At 45.1% G+C, this 23,724-nt stretch overlaps 1 protein-coding gene across 7 annotated transcripts in view; it reads right to left on the bottom strand.

Moving 5' to 3' along the window:
- GASK1A (golgi associated kinase 1A) overlaps positions 1-23,724 on the bottom strand; it is a 133,450-nt gene that overhangs the window by 47,207 nt on the left and 62,519 nt on the right. For 3 of the 7 annotated variants that reach the window (XR_014822869.1, XM_013981528.3, XM_084987979.1), the window contains exon 1: positions 20,034-20,347. The exons of 3 other annotated variants lie outside the window; for them this stretch is intronic. Coding sequence is in view for 2 of the 4 variants with exons in the window: in XM_013981528.3 (XP_013836982.3) it covers positions 20,034-20,036 (3 nt within the window). In the remaining 2 variants the exon portion in view is untranslated. Of the gene's footprint in view, positions 1-19,714; positions 20,348-23,724 lie in introns of those variants that run through there. One more of the 7 variants, XM_084987978.1, reaches the window with a different exon arrangement.

The following is a 23,724-nucleotide window of genomic DNA, read 5'->3' as shown; positions in this document are numbered from 1 at the left end:
AAGGATGAAAGGGGTTGCAGATCCTGTACTTTTTGAAATTATGACCCTCTAAGGTGTTACAGGTTTGACTCCTCCTCTCCCACCTCTAACAAAGCACCAAGCATTTAAAAGTACTAAAGCAGTGTTTTAAATCATGGCCGGAATGAAAGAGAAAGGCATGGCCTCTGCCTTCAGTCTATGGTCCAGATGGGAACACACCATAGACAACACTGCCCTGCTAAGGACTTAGCTGGGTGGTAGAAATTATTGAGAGGGGTATAAGTTGCTTGAGGGCATGTATATGAAGGAAATTTGGTTAGAGGCGTGGACTCACATGGATACTCTCCTTTCAGGAAACATGGAGACTGAGATATAAGGGACAGAATGTCCTGAGAATCCTCCAATGCCTCCCACACTGGAAGGCATCTCATAGCACTGGTGCAAAACCAGTTCTGGACAGAGGCAGGGCCAGCTGCTGGACAAACCAAGTTTGTTCCAATAAAGCTCCCCCAGCAGGCTCACAGGGCAAACACTGGAAACACAGAGAGGCAGTAGCAGTCAGCCCTCACCAGCCAGGCCAGCAGAAAGCGTCCCTGCTCTACCAGAGGGCAGCATGCTGCTGAAACGCAGCCCAGAGCACTGTGCCCAGTGCAGCTCCAGACCCTGTGTCTTCCGATTGGCATGATCAGACTTCAAGGAGCACCTGTGGGCTTCACACAGGTGCCGAGAGGTGAAAGGGCCTCCCTAGGGCCTCCTTTTTGTCCCTGAGCTCCTCATCTCGCGTCCATACACCTCCAGCTCTTATTCTCTTTTTTCTCTCCCTCTCTCCCTTCTAACCCTAAGCCCTCTGCTATCTTTGATCAGTTCTCTGACTGATGGCCTTCTTGGAAAAATCCCTACATGACTTGGCTTCTAAACACAGGACCGTGAACCTGCTGCCTGAGCCAAGATGGAAGGATTTGAATTCTCCAGATGGTTCTGGAAAAGGCTGTTTGCTTACTGCAAGCAAATATTCTCAAAAGCCAAACAAAAAAATGCCCACAAGTAAACAGCATGTGACATAGCCCCTTCCTGTGGCCACTTAGCAGAAACCCAAGCCGAAGCCTGTAGCAGGTGAGGAAGGTGGGCAAGGAAATAGAGCAGCCGCAGTTCTGCCCACTCTCCAGCAGGGCCTGGGGGCCAGGAGGAAGGGGAGCCGTGTGGCTGCTCTGGCAGGCAGAGGACCCTGGGGACTGCCAGCCAGGTGGCTTGGGTGTCATAAATAATGCTGTATTCATTTATTATTGCAATTATCTCTATCCTATTTTTATGATTATATTGGCAAAACCAATTCAGAGGATTAAGGAATGTCAAACACTTCACTATGGCTCTAAGCATATAGCATTAAAATGGCCATACTACCCAAAGCAATTTACAGATTTAATGCAATCCTTATCATATTACTCATGATGTTTTTCACAGAACCGGAATAATCCTTATATATATATACACACACACACACACATATATATACACATACATACATATATACACACATACATATATATATATACACACATATATATACACACACACACACATATATATATATATATATGGAACCATAAAAGACCCAGAATTACCAAAGCAACCCTGAAGAAAAAGAACAAAGTAGGAGGCATAACCTTCCCAGACTTCAGATAATACTATAAAGCTACAGTTATCAAACAGCATGTGGTATTGGCACAAAAACAGACATATGGATCAATGGAACAGAATAGAGAGCCCAGAAATAAATCCACACACCTATACACCTATAGTCAATCAATCTTTGACAAAGTAAATAAGAATATGCAGTGGCAAAAAAGACAGTGTCTTCAGCAAGTGGTGCTGGGAAAGTTGGACAACTGCATGTAAATCAGTGAAGTCAGAACATACCCTCTCGCCACGCGCAAAGATAAATGCAAAATGGCTTAAAGACTTATAAGACATGGGAGTTCCCATCGTGGCTCAGTGGTTAACAAACCTGACTAGGAACCATGAGGTTGCAGGTTCAATCCATGGCCTCGCTCAGCAGGTTAAGGGTCCGGCATTGCCTTGAGCTGTGGTGTAGGTCACAGAAGCGGCTTGGATCCCACGTTGCTGTGGCTGTGGTGTAGGCCAGAGGCTACAGCTCCGATTGGACCCCTAGCCTGGGAACCTTCATATGCCACGGGTGTGGCCCAAGAAAAGAAAAAAAAAAAAAAAAAAAAAAAAAAAAACTCCTAGAAGAGATCATAGGCAAAATATTCTCTGACATAAATTATACCAATGTTTTCTTAGGTCAGTCTCCTAAAGCAATGGAAATAAAAACAAACAAAATAAATGGGATCTGATTATAAGATTACAAACTTACAAGCTTTTGTACAGCAAAAGAAACCATAAACAAAATGAAAATACAACCTATGGAATGGCAGAAGATATCTGCAAATGATGCAACTGACAAGATCTTAATTTCTGAAATATACAAACAGCTCATACAACTCAACAACAACAAAAAACAAACAACCCACTTGAAAAAATGGACATTTCTCCAAAGAAGGAATATACATAGTCAACAGGCACATGAAAAAAATGCTCAGCATCGCTAATTACTAAAGAAATGAAAATCAAAACTACAACAAGGTACCACCTCACAGCAATCAAAATGGCCATCATTAATGAGTCTACAAATAATAAATGCTGGAGAGGATGTGGAGAAAAGGGAACCCTCCTACACTACTGGTAGGAATGTTAAGTTAGTGCAGCCACTTTGGAAAACAGTTTCTATAGTTCCTAAGAAAACTAAATATAGAATTATATGATCCAACAATCTCACTCCTGGGCATATATCCAGACAAAACTATCATTCAAAAAGATAAATGAACACTTATGTTCATAGCAGCACTATTCACAATAGCCAAGATATAGAAACAATCTAAACATCCATCAACAAATGAATGGATTAAGAAGATGTGGTACATATACACAATGGAATACTACTCAGCCATAAAAAAGAATGAAATAATGCCATTCACAACAACCTGGATGCAACTAGAGATTATCACATTAAGTGAAGCAAGTCAGAAAGAGAAAGACAAAATACCATATGATATCACTTACATGTGGAATCTAAAACATGACACAAATGAACCTATCATGAAACAGAAACAGACTCATGGATAAGGAGAATAGACTTGTGGTTGCCAAGGGAGAGGGGACTGAGGGAAGGATGGAGTGGGAGCTTGGGGTTAGTAGATGTAAACTATTATACAAGGAGGGGATAATCAACAATGTCCTACTGTACAGCACTAAGAACTATATTCAATGTCCTATGACAAACCACTATGTAAAAGGATATTTTTTAAAAAGAGTATATAATATGTTTAACTGAATCACTTTGCTGTTCAGAAACTAACACTGTAAATCAACTATATTTCAATTTAAAAAAGAATATAATACAATGATCTATTTTATAGAAATGAAATTATTAGTATTGTTTTTAAATAAGTCAGTTCTACATCATGGTTACTTCTAAGGGTGACTAGTTAAAAGACCCCTCATAAGATAAATAAAATAATGATGAAGAAAGAAGAGGAAGGCCCAGAAACCTGTATACCCAGATGCCTCAGCAAGAATGGAAGTTGTTCTTGACTTGCCCTCAGGCTACCAAGAATCCTAAGTCCTCCTGCCCAAATATCTCTCCCCTACACCTGCTCCCTCTAGCCAGTCACAAGGCCATTCCTCCCTCCTGTCCACCAGGACCAGGATCCTTCCCCAGATGCCCTCCACTCCAACTCCTGCAGTCTCCCCTCCCTTGGAAACTGCTCTCTAGTACGCAAAATACAATCTCACCTCTCTAAGCTCAAAATTGCCCACTCTGCTCTCAGGATAATAACACAAATCTCTTGCTGGCTGGGGAGACCACTCATGCTCCATTTCCAGAAGATTCTCCCCAACTCCCTCCCAGCCAACTTTGACAGCCCACTTTTGCCTTTAGGGCTTTGCATATGCTATTCCTTATGCTAGACTGCCTTTCTTTCTTCTTGTTACATTATTTTTTAAATGTTTTTTCAGTAAAACTAAAATTTTTGTATACAGTTCTATGGTTTTAACACATATAAAGAACCACCATCACAAATGGGACACAACTGTTCCATCACCCCAAAAACATCTCTTCATAGTCACAGCCTCTCCATTCCCCACCATTATCTGTTCTCTATCCTTAGAGTTTCGCATTTTCCAGAATGTCATATAAATGGAAGCACACAGCGTGTAATCTTCTGAAACTGGCTTCAGCATAAAGCCTTAGAGATGCATCCATGCTATTGTTTGTGTCAGCAGTGTGGTCTCAGTAAGGCTAAGTACTACTCCATGGTATGACTAGATCACAGTCTGCTTATCTGATCTACCTTGGGGGACTTTTGGCTTGTTCCCAATTTTGGGCAATTTTGAATAAAGGTATTATAACATGTCTGTTTTTGTTTGTTTGTTTTTGTCTTTTTTGTCTTTTTAGGGCGGCACCTGCTAGGGGTCAAATCGGAGCTACAGCTGCTGGCCTACGCCACAGCTACAGCAATGCCAGATCCAAGCCGCGTCTGCCACCTGCACCACAGCTCATGGCAATGCCAGATCCTTAACCCACTGAGTGAGGCCAGGGATCGAACTCACAACTTCATGGTTCCTAGTCGGATTCATTTCCTCTGCACCACAACGGGAACTCCCTGGATCTGGGTTTTTGTACAGACATGTGTTTTCATTCCTTTGGGGTAAATATATAGCAACAGGATTGCTGAGTTATATGGTATATGAATGTTTAACTTTATAAGCAACTGACAAACTGTTTTCCAGTGTAGCTCTATGACTGTCATTTCCATCTTTAACATATGAGTGTTCCAGTAGCTCTGCATCCTGGCCAGCACTCGACATTCTCAGGGTGTTTGTATTTTAGCTACTCCAATAACTATACAGTAGCTTCTCTTTTCTTCACTTGACAAATCCAGGCCATTCTTAGGCCCTCCTTGTCCTGGAGCCTCCCTGTGGGCCTCATTCCTCAAGCTGAGGATGGGAGGGCATTCGGCATCAGAGGCATCCTTCTCTGCATCCTCATTAGCATTTAGCTCGCAAGTCAGAAGCATTCCTTCACATTCCCTCTCCCCTGCACCTGCTCCACCCCACATACATACCTACACAGGCAGCATCACTGAACTGTGTGTCTCCTAGAGGCAGGATCTGTGCTTTTTATTGTTGTTATTTTCTAGCACATTGTCTGGCTTAAAGCAGGTATGAATGAATGAATGAATGCCAAGAGAGGAAGGAAAGAAAGGGAGTACTAACACACACTTATACATAGACTGTAAACTCCCCTTTTGTGGCCTCCTAGATGTGTCACCCAAGAACTCCAAAGTCAAGGGGAGTGAGACTCAGGCCCTACCCAAAGGAGACATGTGTTCATTCAGAACCAGTCAAGGCCTGGAGACCAGTAAAGGCCCCTACTATTTCCTCATCCTCCACATCCCTCTCTCCCTATCTTTCACTTTTTCCACCCTTCGCCCCTCACCCCTGAATTCACCAGCTGCTATCTTAAAGCACCTTCCAACTTCCTCTCAGTGAGCAGTTCTGGAGCCACCAAGCCAGGCCCTGGGAAATATGGCCAGACCCCAGGCCACTTCCAAGAATATGTGCACATGGTGTATAAGGGCATCCACTATTACTCTATCCTCAGGCCAGGTGCCCATCAGACTCAAGCCTGTGTAGACTCATTCAGACAATATAGAGATTGCACCCCAAACATCCCAGATGGAAATAATAAAGTGGAGCAGTCACATCAAAAAATGATCCAAGCAAAGGCAATCGGGTGTATTTAAAGTAGATCATGGGTAGAAAGAGCATCTAGAGCACAGTCACACCTGAAAATGGCATCTATTATCAAGGATAATCGCTTTGCTTCTGTAGTGGCATGGATAACAATGAAGCCCCCTACTTGCCCCTGCCCAAAAAAAACACAATCCAGTGCCTCTTAGCACCCAGGCTTCAAGGATACCAGAAGTACTCTGCTTCTACATTAGCACCCTGGGCGGGGAGGGAGGGAGGGCTAGTCTTCCAGACCTCCTCTGAGGGGATTGTCAGAAAGCATCTCTGAGGCCTATCTGAAGTACATTTCTCTCACTGGCTCCCAAAACTGCTAAAGACCTCGTTTTTTCACAAGATCTATCCCTATGCTACCCACACCCTACCCCTTCCAATCCACTGGGGGTTTTTTGTTTTGTTTTGTTTTGTTTTTGCTTTCCAGGGCCACACCCATGGCATATGGAGGTTCCCAGGTTAGAGGTCCAATCGGAGCTACAGTTGCTGGCCTGCAACATCAGATCCAAGCTGCGTCTGTGACCTATACCACAGCTCAGGGCAACACCGGATCCTTAACCCACTAAGCAAGGCCAGAGATCGAAACTGAAACCTCATGGTTCCTAGTCGGATTTGTTTCCACTGTGCCACAATGGGAACTCCCCAATCCACTGTTTCTGAACCAACTCCTCCTTGGTCTGGTTGGGGCCAGTGGATTGTTTAAACCCCTCTACTCCCCAGCCATCCCTGCAAAGCCTGGCCTGCATATGCAGCAGGAGCTGTTCCATGAGGAGGGGGTGATGCCTGCAAGAGAGGGTATCAAATTCCCTGCAGGCTCCAAGGACTGAATGTCCTGATTCCCAGTTCTAACTCCAAAACTAGTTTAACCTCTTCCCTTCTCCAGCTAAGCCCAAGAACCTGAAGGCCTCATCAGGGTGATTTGCCAGGGCACCCCAGCATCAGACTTCAGGGGCTATGGCGGAATGGGGCTACCTTCTCACCTGACCAGCATCCAAAGGAGGCCCGGGGCACACAGACTAGGGAAACATCTCCTACAGGCTGGGAATTTCCTGCCTGGTAAGAAAGATCTAACAAAGCAAGTAACCTATTTTAGGATAGAATCTGTCTATACTTGATCCACACTTAGAGAAGAGTCCCAGAAATACCCCCTAGTCAGGTACTGAATGAAATATATCAGTTACTTCCTTACTGTTTGTTTTAGGTCCTAACAAAAGAAAATCTACTTTTGTGGGTTCTTTGTAAAATTCCCATTCTTATAGCACCTTTGGGGGCATCAAGTGGTGTCACCTCCGAGGTCCTTTTGCTAATAGCAACACGTTAGTGTAAATCCATTTTACAGATGAGCAGCCTGAAGTTCAGAGCACTGATGTACTTACTCAGAGCTGCACAGTAGCTAGTCTGCCACAAACCTCATTCTGATTTCAAACTGTGTGCCTCTTCTCCACCACGCCAAGCTACATCAAAGGTCTCAAGTATACAAAGATGCCACAGTGTCTGTGATGGGACCTGCATGGTGTGGGGTTGGGGAATGAAGAACTCCCTCTAGCCCAGCTCTCTGTGCCCTTCTCTGTGTGGCCTTAGCTCATTCTCCTAGAGATCATCCTCTGAGTCTCAACCCCCAGGGACTTGAGTTTCTGGTTCTCACAAGGAGAACTGACCCATGTGTGGCCTCTTCTGGGACCCCCTTCTGCCTATGGCCTTCGTTAGGACAAGATCATAGCAGAGAGAAGACAGACAAGAGGAATTGCCTCCCATACTCCCATTCTGGGGCCTCGAAGGTGGCTGCAGCAAAATCTTTGATGAAGAGGCTGAAGCAATCTGTTCCCCAGGCACTCAGATCCCCATTTCCATGGATGATCAGAAGTTGGCCCATGCCATTGAAAATAGCCCCAAAGAGAAATGACCTAAAGTCTACAAGCAGGGAGATGATTATCAAACTCATGGTACTGAGCATTGAAAGTACGGTGATAAACATCTTTTTAAAGATGTAGACATGGAAACTTGCTTTAATGAAAAGTAAAGTAAAACAAATCAGACTGCAAAACTGCAAGTTTGGTATTCAACTCTCTAAAATAATACTCAAGGAGTTCCCGTCGTGGCGCAGTGGTTAACGAATCCGACTAGGAACCATGAGGTGGCGGGTTCGGTCCCTGCCCTTGCTCAGTGGGTTAACGATCCGGCGTTGCTGTGAGCTGTGGTGTTGCAGACTCGGCTCGGATCCCGCGTTGCTGTGGCTCTGGCGTAGGCCGGTGGCTACAGCTCCGATTCAACCCCTAGCCTGGGAACCTCCATATGCCGTGGGAGCGGCCCAAGAAATAGCAACAACAACAACAAAAAGACAAAAAAATAAATAAAATAAAATAAAACAATACTCCAAGAAAATAAGAGATACACCAAAACAATAATCAAGGTTACCTATAGAATTTTGCAGTATGGCTGTTAGATAAAATATATTTCAGAAATACATATACTTTTTATCCCCCAAGAACCAGAAAAAAACACTTTTAAGTTGGCAATAACAGTCTTCTATCAATATTTTTCTTCCAAGTTCAAAGTCTTCAACATACAAGAAGCTTCCCACCATTACTGTAAGGGAAGTGGCAAGTGTCCCACTCTTAGCTTTAGAAATACACAATCCAAGCCCTGGATAAGACCCACAGCCCCTTTAAGATGATCAAAAATCGGAGTTCCCATCATGGCGCAGTGGTTAACGAATCCAACAAGGGGTTGCGGGTTCGATTCCTGCCCTTGCTCAGTGGGTTGAGGATCCGGCATTGCCATGAGCTGTGCTGTAGGTCGCAGACCCAGCTTGGATCCCACGTTGCTGTGGCTCTGGTATAGGCCAGTGGCTATGGCTCTGATTAGACCCCTAGCCTGGGAACCTCCATATGCCGCAGGAGTGGCCCAAGAAATGGCAAAAAGACAAAAAAAAAAAAAAAAAAAAAAAAAAAAAAGATGATCAAAAATCAAAAATGCCCTCACAGATCCTGAAGTTTAGGGTCCACTTTTGCAAAAAGACATTTAAGGATTCCAGACTGTTAGCTTCATATTTCCAGCTCAGGCTTTTCTATCTTATGTAATGGGATCAGTAATACGATGGTATTAAGAAATTACTAAATATTTGAACAAGTTGGGGATATTCACATCTCAATTTTAATGAATTAAAAGAAGTTTCTCTCTAAGTGCAGTTCTTGTTCCCTCAGTCCTCAAGCCCTGTGGTTCTCAATCCTGGCTGCACATTGGGATCACCTAGGGAGACTTAAAAAAAAAAATCCCTTGGTCTGGATCCCATCCTGGATTTGATCTGGGGATAAGTGAGAGTCAGTGCTAAGAACAACTTCTTCCTTTCACCCTGCTTAGCTGCTCATGCTGAGAAGAGGGCAATATCAGGGGTCCACCCTCAGAATTATTCAAGCATCATCCATTTTTGGAGCTAAAGGGCATGCAGTTCAATCTTATTTTACAGAGTAGGAAACAAAGGCCCCCAAAGGACTCCTAGCCCCCTGCCTCCTCCTATGCTGGTTTCTGCCAATGCCTGGCTGCTCTCGGGCCCCCAGGCCTCTGGACCACAAGACCCTTCATTCAGAGGGAGAAGCAAAGGAAACCTTCAGATCTCCAAGGCCATTTTGCTGCCAGGGGGTGCCCAATATGCCCCTTTCTCTGGCATGTGGACCCGGACACAGCAAAATCCTACCTCAAGTCCTCTTCCTAACATACCCCAGAACTGAGGATGAAAAGCCAGGAGCCTACTGGCTCACAGGAAAAAGAAGCCCACCCTCCCACTCCTGGGCATCTATCCAGAGGAAACCATGTCTCAAAAAGATCCACGTACCCCATTGTTCACTGCAGCACTATATACAATAACCAAGATGTGTCCATTGATGGAGGAGTGGATCAAGAAGATGTGGTACATACACACAATGGAATATTACTCAGCTACAAAAAGGAAAGAAATAATGGCATTTGCATCAACATGAATGGACCCAGAAATTATCATCCTAAGTGAAGTTAGATAGTGAGACATCAATGTTATATGCTATTACTTATATGTGGAATCTATAAAAAGGACTCAATGCAATTCTTTGCAGAACAGACTTTCAAAGACTTATGGTTTCCAAAGGAGACAGGTTGGAGGTGGGGGATGGGCTGGGGTCTTGCGACAGAAATGCTATAAAATTGGGTTGTCATGATCACTGTACAACTATAAATGTTATAAAATTCATTGAGTTAAAAAAATAATTAAAAAAAAGAAGCCCACCCTGGCATGGAGCAATCACATCAATGTGGCGCCCAAAGGCTGCCCAAGCAGAAGCCAGAGGAGACCTGAGAGGTTCTGCCGTGGACAGGAGACTCCTGCACAACAGTAACAGCCCTGAGTGGGTGTCCTTGGCCTATACTCTCTTCTGGAGACATTCTGGCCCTGAAAAGGGAGTTTTGGGGTAAAATATCTGCTGATTTTTCATGCCCTGTACCTCTAATCACTGCCCTTTTCCAACCTTAAGATTCCATTATTAATTTCTCCTTAGCAGCTTTGAGGGGGAAAAAACAAAAAACAAAAAACAACAACTGAGGGTTGAGGGAAGGGGTGCTATGCAGGGATAAAGTGAAACAGCATCCTCCCTAGCCTCATGGGTCCCCTTCCCTGAGCCCCCAGCTTCTGGTCAGTGGCCTTCCACCTCTGGTACAGACACTGCCCAGATACCTGGCAAACAGGGAGCTCACCTCCCAGAGACTGCCCATCAGGGGAATCCTGGGTGCCTGTCTCAAATCCAGGCCCAAAGCTAAATTCCTTGGAAAGTACAGTGAGAGAGGACAAGATGGCGGAGGAGTAGGGGGACACGCTCGCCCTCTCCCACAAACACAACAAAAAAAGCACATCTATAGAAGAAATGACTCGCACAGAACAACAACCAATCGCTGGCAGAGGAACCTAAACTCCAATAACGGCAAGAAGTTCGTGACATTATTGGGCAGAACGGGAGAAAAGAGGAGAGTGAGAGAAGGTGAATCCGAGCGGGACGGACGCTCCCGAAAGGGAACTGCGGAGGAGAAAGAGATCCTGCACCCTGGAAAGTCTCCTACCGGGGGAAAGATCAAACGAACCGGAGGAATCTCCAGATGCAGAGAAGAGTGTAGCAGTAAGTCGGAGTACGGAAAAACGATCAAGAACCCAACGGACCATCTGAACTACGGGCACAGTCACCAAAAATTGAGACGCCTGGGTGGGGGCTGGGCACCGAATCCTCGGCTCCAGAGGTTAGTCCCCGGGAAAGGGCCGGGGGACGCCTGGGTGGGGGCTGGGCACCGAGACCTCAGCTCTGAAGGTTGGTCCCCGAGAGGGGGCCGGGGGACGCCTGGGTTGGGGCTGGGCACCGAGACCTTGCCTCCGAAGGTTAGTCCCCAAGAAAGGGCCGGGGGACGCCTGGGGGTGGGGGCTGGGCACCGAGACCTCGGCTCCAGAGATTAGTCCCCGGGCTAGGGGGGCAGGGAAGAGCGGAAACTGCTTGGGAGGTCTCTAAACCATTTGACGGGGCAGAGACTGCCTGGGAGACTAGAAAACAAAGCTGTCGCAGAGGAAGGGAGCAATACTCTAGGGGCGGGGAAGTGGAAAGCCGCCTCAGAGGGAACCTGGGAGAAGAGCCTGGTCTGCGCCCGTGCTGGGGAGGGGAGAGAAGAAGGGGTGGGTCCCCATAGAATACCCCCCACGCCACAGCAAGCTTACAGGCCCGCTAGCTAGCAGAAAGCTGTGCTTCCCAGTGCATCCCCTCCCCCCACCCCCGCCACCCCCTACGCTCTCACCGAACCTGGGGCTGCCTGCCATCCAGGAGGGCTGGCCTCAACAATTGCCTGAAGCCTACCACCGCAGGGGCTCTCCCTGCACAGGCCTGCTTGCCCTTTGGAGGGGCTACACTTCCACAGAGCAGCACCAAACACCACCAGCCCCCTAGAAAAGGCCTGCAGCCCAGAAAAGCTAGAACAAGCCTAGCCAGGCCGTGAATAGATCGAACTAATTCTCCGACGGTTTTTCTGAGACGGGCTCCCCCGGGGAGGAGCCTCTTGAGTCTCCAAGGGCCTTGCTACACGCCCAAGACCCCAGGGGGTGCTAAGACCTAGTGGACCAGCTGCATAGGACTGCCAGCTCCAGGCAGGACCCCCTGCAGCCCAGAAAAGCTGCAACAAGCCTGGCCGACTTGGGAAAAGATCTCAGACGGTCTTTCTGAGTCGGGCTGTCCTGGGGAGGAGCCTCTTGAGCCTCCAAGGGCCCTGCTACCCGCCCAAGACCCCAAGGGGTGCTGAGACCTAGTGGACCAGCTGCATAGGACTGCCAGCTCCAGGCAGGACCCCCTGCAGCCCAGAAAAGCTGCAACAAGCCTGGCCGAATCGGGAAAAGATCTCAGACGGTCTTTCTGAGTAGGGCTGTCCTGGGGAGGAGCCTCTTGAGTCTCCAAGGGCCCTGCTACCCGCCCAAGACCCCAGGGGGTGCTGAGACCTAGTGGACCAGCTGCATAGGACTGCCAGCTACAGGCAGGACCCCCTGCAGCCCAGAAAAACTGCAACAAGCCTGGCCGAATCGGGAAAAGATCTCAGACGGTCTTTCTGAGTCGGGCTGTCCTGGGGAGGAGCCTCTTGAGCCTCCAAGGGCCCTGCTACCCGCCCAAGACCCCAGGGGGTGCTGAGACCTAGTGGACCAGCTGCATAGGACTGCCAGCTCCAGGCAGGACCCCCTGCAGCCCAGAAAAGCTGCAACAAGCCTGGCCGAATCGGGAAAAGATCTCAAACGGTCTTTCTGAATCGGGCTGCCCTGGGGAGGAGCCTCTTGAGTCTCCAAGGGCCCTGCTACCCGCCCAAGACCCCAAGGGGTGCTGAGACCTAGTGGACCAGCTGCATAGGACTGCCAGCTACAGGCAGGACCCCCTGCAGCCCAGAAAAGCTGCAACAAGCCTGGCCGACTTGGGAAAAGATCTCAGACGGTCTTTCTGAGTCGGGCTGTCCTGGGGAGGAGCCTCTTGAGTCTCTAAAGGCCCTGCTACCCGCCCAAGACCCCAAGGGGTGCTGAGACCTAGTGGACCAGCTGCATAGGACTGCCAGCTCCAGGCAGGACCCCCTGCAGCCCAGAAAAGCTGCAACAAGCCTGGCCGAATCGGGAAAAGATCTCAGACGGTCTTTCTGAGTCGGGCTGCCCTGGGGAGGAACGTCTTGAGTCTCCAAGGGCCCTGCTACCCGCCCAAGACCCCAGGAGGTGCTGAGAACCAAGTGAAATCTGCTACCATCGTGGGGTGGACCTCCCAGTCCTGTCTGCCCTCAGGAAGTCCTCCTTTGCTTCAAAGAAACACTGTTAGTCCCATCAACACTCCAGAAAAGCCACACTGCCTCAAAAAAGATTGACCAACAACGACAGCCCTCAGGAAATATTCCAGGGCAGTGACAAGGCAAACACTACCCGATAAAGGAGAGTACAACTCCCTCAGGAGAAAGAAGACAACAAGCAAGATGAAGAAGCTGAGAAACCACCCCCAGTCAAACCAACAGGAGAACTCACCTAAAACAGTCAACAATGAAACTGATCTCTGCAGTCTGACAGACCTGGAGTTCAAAAGAGAAATAGTGAAAATACTGAAGGAATTAAGAGAAGATATGAACAGCAATGCAGATACCCTCAGAAAGGAGCTAGAAAATATAAGGAGGAGCCAAGAAAAACTAGAACATTCATTTGCAGAGATGCAAACTGAACTAGGGGCAGTAAAAACCAGAATGAATAATGCAGAAGAACGAATCAGTGATATGGAAGATAGAATAATGGAAATCACTCAATCTGGTCAACAGACAGAAAACCGAATCAAAAAACTGGAAAGCAATATAAGAGACCTATGGGATAATATAAAACGGGCCAATCTACGCATAATAGGAATTCCAGAAGGAGTAGAAAAAGATAAGGGAATGGAAAATATATTTGAAGAAATTATCGCTGGAAACTTCCCAAATCTAAAGGATACTGGATTCAAGATACAAGAAGCACAGAGGGCCCCAAACAAACTGAACCCAAACAGACCCACACCAAGACACATCATAATAAAAATGGCAAAAGTTAGTGATAAAGAGAGGATCCTAAAGGCAGCAAGAGAAAAACAGAATGTTACCTACAAGGGAACCCCCATAAGAATATCAGCTGATTTCTCTACAGAAACACTACAGGCCAGGAGGGAATGGCAAGAGATATTTAAAGTGCTCAAAGGAAAAAATATGCAACCTAGAATACTTTATCCAGCAAGAATATCATTTAAAATAGAAGGGGAAATAAAAATTTTTCCCAACAAACAAAAACTTAAAGAATACAGCAACACAAAACCCAGGTTAAAGGAAATATTGAAAGGGCTTCTCTAAACCAAAAAGAAAGGAAGGAAAGGGAAGAAAAAAGAAAAGAAAAAAAAAAAAAAAAGAAGAAGAAGAAGAGGAAGAACTAGGACTGAGGAAGATGCAATCAGAGAGCAGTCACTCAAATAAGCCAGCATACAGATTTAATCATGAACATGCTTCAAACAAAATAAAATTAAAAAGAAAAAAATAAAAGAGTCATCAAAACCATAAAATGTGGGCAAGGGATGTTAGGAGGTAAATAATCCTTTTTGTTTGTATGTATGTCTCTCTTCTTAATTTTAATATAGTAATGAAGTGTTTGAACTTACAGGAACATCAGGCTAAAACACACAATTATGGGAAGGGGTTAGCATACTTAAAAAACAGGGCAACCACAAGCCAAAACCAAATATTGCATTTGCAAAAAATGAAAAAAAAAAATACACTCAAGCAGATAATAACAGGAGACCATCCAACCAAAAAAAAAAGAAAAAAAAAAAAAGAAGAATGGAGAACCATAGAATCAACTGGAACACGAGGATCAAATGGCAATAAATAATCATCTATCAATTATCACCTTAAATGTCAATGGACTGAATGCCCCAATCAAAAGACACAGAATGGCTGAGTGGATAAAACGGCAAAAACCTTCAATATGCTGCCTACAAGAAACTCACCTTAGGACAAAAGATACATATAGATTGAAAGTGAAAGGCTGGGGAAAAGTATTTCATGCCAATAGACATGACAGAAAAGCAGGAGTCGCAACGCTCATATCAGACAAAATAGACTTTAAAACAAAAGACATAAAGAAAGACAAAGAAGGACACTATTTAATGATTAAGGGATCCATCCAAGGAGAGGATGTTACTATCATCAACATATATGCCCCAAACATAGGAGCACCCAGATACATACAACAAATATTAACAGACATAAAGGGAGATATTGATGAGAATACAATCATAGTAGGAGACCTTAATACCCCCCTCACATCAATGGACAGATCCTCTAGACAGAAAACCAATAAAGCAACAGAGATCCTAAAGGAAACAATAGAAAAGTTAGACTTAATTGATATCTTCAGGACACTACATCCAAAAAAATCAGAATACACATTCTTCTCAAATGCTCATGGAACATTCTCAAGAATCGACCACATATTGGGACATAAAGCGAATCTCAATAAATTTAGGAGCATAGAAATTATCTCAAGTATCTTCTCTGACCACAATGCCATGAAATTAGAAATCAACCATGGGAAAAGGAAAGAGAAAAAACCTACTCCATGGAGACTAAACAACATGCTACTAAAAAACCAATGGGTCAATGAGGAAATCAAGAAGGAAATTAAAAACTACCTCGAAACAAATGATAATGAAGACACAACCTCTCAAAATCTATGGGATGCTGCGAAAGCAGTGCTCAGAGGGAAATTTATAGCAATCCAGGCCTTTCTCAAAAAAGAAGAAAGATCCCAAATTGACAACTTAACCCTCCACCTAAATGAATTAGAAAAAGAAGAACAAAGAAGTCCTAAAGTCAGCAGAAGGAAGGAAATTGTAAAGATCAAAGAAGAAATCAATAAAATAGAGACTCAAAAAACAATAGAGAAAATTAATAAAACCAAGAGCTGGTTCTTTGAAAAGGTGAACAAAATTGATAAACCCCTGGCCAGACTCACTAAAAAGAGGAGAGAAAGAACCCAAATCACCAAAATTATAAATGAAAAAGGAGAAATCACAACGGATACAGCAGAAATACAAAAAACCATAAGAGAATACTATGAACAACTATACGGCAACAAGTTTGACAATCTGGAAGAAATGGACAATTTTCTAGAATCTTACAGCCTGCCAAAACTGAATCAGGCAGAAACAGACCAACTGAACAGACCAATCACTAGAAATGAAATTGAAGAGGTCATAAAATCACTCCCTACAAATAAAAGCCCAGGACCAGATGGCTTCACAGGTGAATTCTATCAAACATATAAAGAGGAATTAGTGCCCATCCTCCTTAAACTCTTTCAAAAGGTTGAAGAAGAAGGAATACTCCCAAAGACATTCTATGAGGCCACCATCACCCTCATTCCAAAACCAGGCAGAGATACCACCAAAAAAGAAAACTATCGCCCAATATCATTGATGAATATAGATGCAAAAATTCTCAACAAAATCTTAGCCAACCGAATCCAACAACATATCAAAAAAATTATACACCATGACCAGGTTGGGTTCATCCCAGGTTCACAAGGATGGTTCAACATACGCAAATCAATCAACATCATACACCACATTAACAAAAAAAAGGTCAAAAATCATATGATCATCTCAATAGATGCAGAAAAAGCATTTGACAAAGTTCAACATCCATTCATGATCAAGACCCTCGCCAAAGTGGGTATAGAGGGAACATTCCTGAATATAATCAAAGCCATTTATGATAAACCCACAGCAAATATAATCCTCAATGGGGAAAAACTGAAAGCCTTCTCACTCAAATCTGGAACAAGACAGGGATGCCCACTCTCACCACTGCTCTTCAACATAGTTTTGGAAGTCTTAGCCACAGCAATTAGACAAACAAAAGAAATCAAAGGCATCCATATAGGAAGAGAAGAGATCAAACTGTCACTGTATGCAGATGACATGATTCTATACCTAGAAAACCCTAAGGACTCAACCCCAAAACTCCTTGAACTGATTAATAAATTCAGCAAAGTGGCAGGATATAAGATTAACATTCAGAAGTCAGTTGCATTTCTGTATACCAGCAATGAAACATTAGAAAAGGAATACAAAAATACGATACCTTTTAAAATTGTACCTCACAAAATCAAATACCTCGGAATACACCTAACCAAAGAGGTAAAGGACCTATATGCCGAGAACTATAAAACCTTAATCAAAGAAATCAAAGAAGATGTAAAAAAATGGAAAGATATTCCATGTTCCTGGATTGGGAAAATCAATATTGTGAAAATGGCCATCCTACCCAAAGCAATCTACAAATTCAATGCAATCCCTATCAAATTACCCAGGACATTTTTCACAGAACTAGAACAAACAATCCAAACATTTATATGGAACCACAAAAGACCCAGAATCGCCAAAGCAATCCTGAGAAACAAAAACCAAGCAGGAGGCATCACTCTCCCAGACTTCAAGAAATACTACAAAGCCACAGTCATCAAAACAGTGTGGTACTGGTATCAAAACAGACAGACAGACCAATGGAACAGAATAGAGAATCTGGAAATTAACCCTGACACCTATGGTCAATTAATCTTTGACAAGGGAGGCAAGAACATAAAATGGGAAAAGGAAAGTCTATTCAGCAAGCATTGCTGGGAAACCTGGACAGCTGCATGCAAAGCAATGAAACTAGAACACACCCTCACACCATGCACAAAAATAAACTCCAAATGGCTGAAAGACTTAAATATACGACAGGACACCATCAAACTCCTAGAAGAAAACATAGGCAAAACACTCTCTGACATCAACATCATGAATATTTTCTCAGGTCAGTCTCCCAAAGCAATAGAAATTAGAGCAAAAATAAACCCATGGGACCTCATCAAACTGAAAAGCTTTTGCACAGCAAAGGAAACCCAAAAGAAAACAAAAAGACAACTTACAGAATGGGAGAAAATGGTTTCAAATGATGCAACTGACAAGGGCTTAATCTCTAGAATATATAAACAACTTATACAACTCAACAGCAAAAAAACCAATCAATCAATGGAAAAATGGGCAAAAGACCTGAATAGACATTTCTCCAAAGAAGATATACAGATGGCCAACAAACACATGAAAAAATGCTCAACATCGCTGATTATAAGAGAAATGCAAATCAAAACTACCATGAGATACCACCTCACACCAGTCAGAATGGCCATCATTAATAAATCCACAAATAACAAGTGCTGGAGGGGCTGTGGAGAAAAGGGAACCCTCCTGCACTGTTGGTGGGAATGTAAACTGGTACAGCCACTATGGAGAACAGTTTGGAGATACCTTAGAAATCTATACATAGAACTTCCATATGACCCTGCAATCCCACTCTTGGGCATCTATCCGGACAAAACTCTACTTAAAAGAGACACATGCAGCCGCATGTTCATTGCAGCACTATTCACAATAGCCAGGACATGGAAACAATCCAAATGTCCATCGACAGAGGATTGGATTCGGAAGATGTGGTATATATACACGATGGAATACTACTCAGCCATAAAAAAGGATGACATCATGCCATTTGCAGCAACATGGATGGAACTAGAGAATCTCATACTGAGTGAAATGAGCCAGAAAGACAAAGACAAATACCATATGACATCACTTATAACTGGAATCTAATATCCAGCACAAATGAACATCTCCTCAGAAAAGAAAATCAATCATGGACTTGGAGAAGAGACTTGTGGTTGCCTGATGGGAGGGGGAGGGAGTGGGAGGGATCGGGATCTTGGGCTTATCAGTCACAATGTAGAATAGATTTACAAGGAGATCCCGCTGAATAGCATTGAGAACTATGTCTAGATACTCATGTTGCAACAGAAGAAATGGTGGGGGAAAAACGGTAATTGTAATGTATACATGTAAGGATAACCTGACCCCCTTGCTGTACAGTGGGAAAATAAAATTTAAATAAAATTTAAAAAAAAAAAAAAAAAAAAAAAAAAACCTAATATGGAGCCCCTGCTCTGGCGCAGCAGCCCAGGTTACTGCAAAGGCCCAGGATAGATTCCTAACCCATCACAGTGGCTTAACAGTGGGTTAAAGGATCCGGCTTTGCTGGAGCTGCAGCTCAGATTCAGTTCCTGGCCCAGGAACTTCCATATGCTGCAGGTGCAGCTATTAAAAAAATTTTAAAAAGAATGAAAATAAAAAGTACTTATAACTTTAAAAAAAAAAAAAAAAAGAAAGTACAGTGAGCTCCAATCTGCACTGTGTGATCTTGAAGTGGGGTGGGGGGCTGTCCAAAGAAGCAAATAGGAGAACCCCTCTGAGTCCCTTCAGAGTTCAAACTTATCCTGGTGGGTGATACCCCCCAGGGAAGGACAGTGAACTGCAGGAGGGGGTGGGGGTAGGGGCTGTAGGTAGCTTCTACCTGGAAGCAGAGCTGATCAGCAGCCAGTGCTGAGGGAAGTCCCTTTCCGGAGGCTACACGTGTGTTTTAGCTACACTGCCTGGATCATACCCCCAAAAAGTCTATCTTTCCTGCTTGTTGGTGTCTGTGAGCTTTATCAATGGAAGAGCCAACCCTTCACAGGGTCCCTGGCTCCATGAATCATGCCCCAGGCAGTCTTCCACCCCCATACCAGCCCTAGGGTCCCAGGAGGCGGAGGGAGATGGGACACTGGGAGCCAGGCATTGGAACCTTACCAGGGCCAACATAATTCTATGGTAATAAATGCAAGGCATTACTTCTTAATATTAAAATATGGCTATGATAGAATATAAAATTCACGTGCATTTTTTCAAAGATAGAAACTTCAAAATCGTCTCACCCATCACTGGCTGCCCTGAGTGCCCCGTGGAATCCTCTCCTCCCCAACACTGTGGATTAGATGGAGTCGTTGCAGCACTGCCAGAGGGTTACAGTGCAGCCAGGGAGTGCGGGTCCAAAAGGAAAGCTGCCTTATTACAGTCCTCCCCCAGCCAAGGGAAGCAGAAAAGCCAACTGCCCCCTTCCTAAGTCCCCGCCCCCCTGCTACTTTCTGGGAACAATTCTGGCTCAGGGAGGTCGTGCAGGGCGGGTGCGCTGCTTGCCGCCACCTGTCTGGGTGCCCACCCGCCTGCCTGAGCTTCCCCTCCTGCGATTCCTACCATGTCCCCCGCGGTGGCTGGATTGGCTCCTCGGGGCGCTCAGCCTACTCGCCAGCTCATCCTGCCGCCCCAGGCTGCTCCTAGCGTCACGATTCTCCTGGCTTCCCTGGACCTGGGTTTCCCGGACCGAGGGGCCACAGCTTCCTAACGGCCAACTCCCAGATGAGAGAGATGAGCGGTGGGATGCTCTGCGGTGGAGTTGGTAGAGGTCTATAGGCGAATGCAAATGGGGGGGTCTCTGGGGCTGCGAGAATCTGCCGTTCTGCGGGACCCCTCCCACAGCCTCGAGCCTCTGTAATCGGCTGAGGACGTTTGCAGAGTTTGCAAAGTCCCTGCCGAGCATCCCGGCCCAGCCTCCCCACTTTCCCGAAAGCACGGGAGGGGGGAGCTCCTTTCACAATAAAAGCCCTACCCGGGGTTCAGGCAGCCTCAGCCGCCTCGAGCAGGAACCCAGGTGCTAGAAAGGAACGGCCCCGCCTGCCGCTGGGTGAAAAACCAAAGCTGGGCAGCGAGACTGTGCATCGCCACGATCTCGCCTCCAAGGAGTCCGGGGCTCTGGAACGGCGGAAACCCCGGGGTTCCTGCGGAGGGTCGCAAAACTATCACTTTCCCCTGCAAAGCCTCTGAAAGACAATTTTACTGGAGCCTCACAGCCTTGTTTGAGCCCAGTCATCAAGCGCGATTTGGAAGGAAAGTCTGTTGACCACTTAAGGTCATTAACACTGAACAGTTTCTCTCCTTGAGAACTAATCAGTGTTTAGGTCGCCGGAGTAAGCACCTGATATGGATGCACAGACAGCACCTTACACTCCCTGGGTAATCTCCCAGCGCTGTGGCACAGGCCAGGCAGGACCTAAAGATCTGCATGCTCCGTGTTGGAGACAGGACCCGGCTTGGAATCCAAAGCCCTGGAATTGGGGGCTGGCCTCTCTGTTAACAGCTGAGCCACCTTCCACCAGGGCCTGGACCTCTTTTAGATCAGTGTCCCCAAGTAGCCCAATGTTTGAATCTCAGGATTCTTAACAGCCTGTAGGAAAGAAGGTGGAGGTGGGGACAGAGTCAGCAGTAGGGCTCTGAGGGAATCTGGGAGCCAAGCTGAAATATTACCCTCCAAGACTGAAACTAGTAAGAACCATTGTTAGATGGACAGAAGCTGGTATCTTCCCAGCAGTCCCCTGCTGCCGAATGCTTTGAGGATGTCACTACTAACACTGCTTCTTAAGAGGATCTCCTTAAAGTGTGTGTGTGTGTGTGTGTGTGTGTGTGTGTGTGTGTGTGTGTGTGTAGTGGGGATACAACAGATTCAAAGGATTTTTTCGGTCCTTATTATGTTCCAGATGCTTTCCATAGGTCATTGCATTTCATCATTACAAGCAATCCTAAGACAGAAAATTTATTACCACCATTTTTCAAATAAGGAAACTGAAGATTAGGTAGCTGAAGTGACTTCCCTGAGGCCAGATAGTAAGTAGTTTCACAAACCAAAGTCTATTTGCCTGAGGCCAGATAGTAAGTAGTTTCACAAACCAAAGTCTATTTGCTAGAGCAGGTAAGAGAGAGGAAGAAATCTATAAGTCAGGAACAGGACATAGGATGCAGTGCTGAAAACTCTAGTTTGTGCTTAGGGAGGATGAGGAGGACTGGGAATTTGAGCACTGACTGAGGAACATAAAGCAAAAGGGAGTGGGACAGACAGTACAGACTTTTTTGTGTTTGGTCCAGCCATTTGGGGAGAGCCTCCTTTTCTAACTGCAACCTATGTAAGATGTACATCCTATGTCGTAAACTTACACACATACACATAAATGTAACAAAGTTTTAGCAATTGTTATCACATGTGATGCACTCCAATATTTTCTATTCTACCCCATCTTAATTATTTTTAATGGTGTTCTCTAATCATTATGTTTCTCTAAAATCCACTAATGAGTACAGTTTGAAAAACTATGGAGAGTAGAATAGAGACAGTTCTTTAATGTTTTCAAAGAGTTTTGTGGTCTTTAGCAGAATGTGTCTGCTATATAGAAAAGTTTTTTTGTTTTGTTTTGTTTTTTCATTTTTGGGCCACACCTATGGCTTATGAAGATTCTCTGGGCTAGGGTCGAATCAGAGCTGCAGCTGCCAGTCACAGCCACAGTCACAGCAATGGCAGATCCAAGCCACATCTGTAACCTATGCCAACCTACACCACAGCCTGCAGCAACCCCAAATCCCTAATCCACTGAGTGAGGCCAGGGATCAAACCCACATCCTCACAAAGACAGGTTCTTAACCCATTGGGCCATAATGGGAACTCCTAGAAAAGGAATTTTATATGCAGGATTCTGTTGGTCAACTTTGAGAACACTGAACACAGATTTTTTTTTTTTTTTTTTTTTTTTTTTTGGCAGTCAGACCTGCCAGAGCCTTTGAAGGTAATAGATGTTGAGGTTTCCTGAGATAGGAGGAGAGTGCCCAGTTTTTCCCAGGTTTACTAGATAGAAAACTCTCAGAGAAGTCAGCTCTCAGGACTCAGGGGACACACTTGAGAAAAGCTGCTCCAGGACCTGGCCCAAACAAGTGAAATGTCATACATGAACAAGGAGTCAAAACTCTACATTCTGAAGCCCAATCCCAAGCTCAGCCATTCTGTCCAACTGATATTCTGCTCTGCAAAGGATCAAGTACCCAGATGGTTAGTGTAGGGACTCCATTCATAAATGAACAACTGCCACTTTTAAAACCCAGAAGGAATGTGAGTCGTCAGTGTCCAGGAATGACCACAAGTGCGGAAGCAGATAAACTGCTTAGCTGAGGACACTCTAGGATCTGGGATCACTCCACCTGCCTTTCACAAGATTCTGCCTAGACTCTTGCCTTCCCTTTCTTTACTAACTCCTAGTTGACACTGATTCCTTCCAGCTCTGAATATATTAAATTTAGATAACCAATAAATGCCCTCCTTTCTAGGAAACAGCATTTCATGCAGTATTTACTTAGAGAATTTGGCTACTTGGAGGTTGGGCCGAGGACACTGGTAGGGCTTCTGGTTACACAGGTTACACAGTGGATGTTGCATGTGGGAAATATCAACTGAGATTGGCTGATGTTGGTGAGGAATATTTTACTATTTCCACCAGAGAGTGCTTCCCACTTCATCACGGAGTGAATCTCTCTATCTTCACCATTTCTAAGGAGTTAAATTTCCAATTTGCTCTAAAGACATTTTAGGGCTCCTTATAAATGAGTACCCCAGGCAGCTCCCCAACTGGCCCACTGTTTAATATGGTTCCATGTCTGGTTCCATCCCAGACTTAATGAATCAAATTTCCAATGCTTGAGAATCTTTCTTTTTTCTTTTTTGGCTGCAACCACAATATATGGAAATTCTCAGGACAGGGATCAAAACTGCACCACAGGAGTTCCCGTTGTGGTGCAGTAGAAACGAATCCAACTAATAACCATGAGGTTTCAGGTTCGATCCCTGGCCTCGCTCAATGGATTAAGGATCCAGCGTTGCCTGAGCTGTGATGTAGGTCGCTCACACGGCTCGGATCCTGTGTTGCTGCAGCTGTGGGGTAGGCCAGCAGCTGTAGCTCCAATTCAACCCCTAGCCTGGGAACCTCCATATGCCCTGGGTGCGGCCCTAAAAAGAAGAAAAACAAAACTGCACCACAGCAGCAATCTGAGCCGCTGCAGTGACAGCTCCAGA

The sequence above is a fragment of the Sus scrofa genome, chromosome 13 (assembly GCF_054392235.1).
Source record: "Sus scrofa isolate SSC_HxYL_T2T_F1_AM1 chromosome 13, Sscrofa_HxYL_maternal_Yorkshire_Landrace_v2.0, whole genome shotgun sequence".
In the NCBI taxonomy this organism is placed as follows: Eukaryota; Metazoa; Chordata; class Mammalia; order Artiodactyla; family Suidae; genus Sus; species Sus scrofa.
Note: the sequence above shows the minus strand (reverse complement) of the source record. Positions and strands in the feature narration are given on the sequence as shown.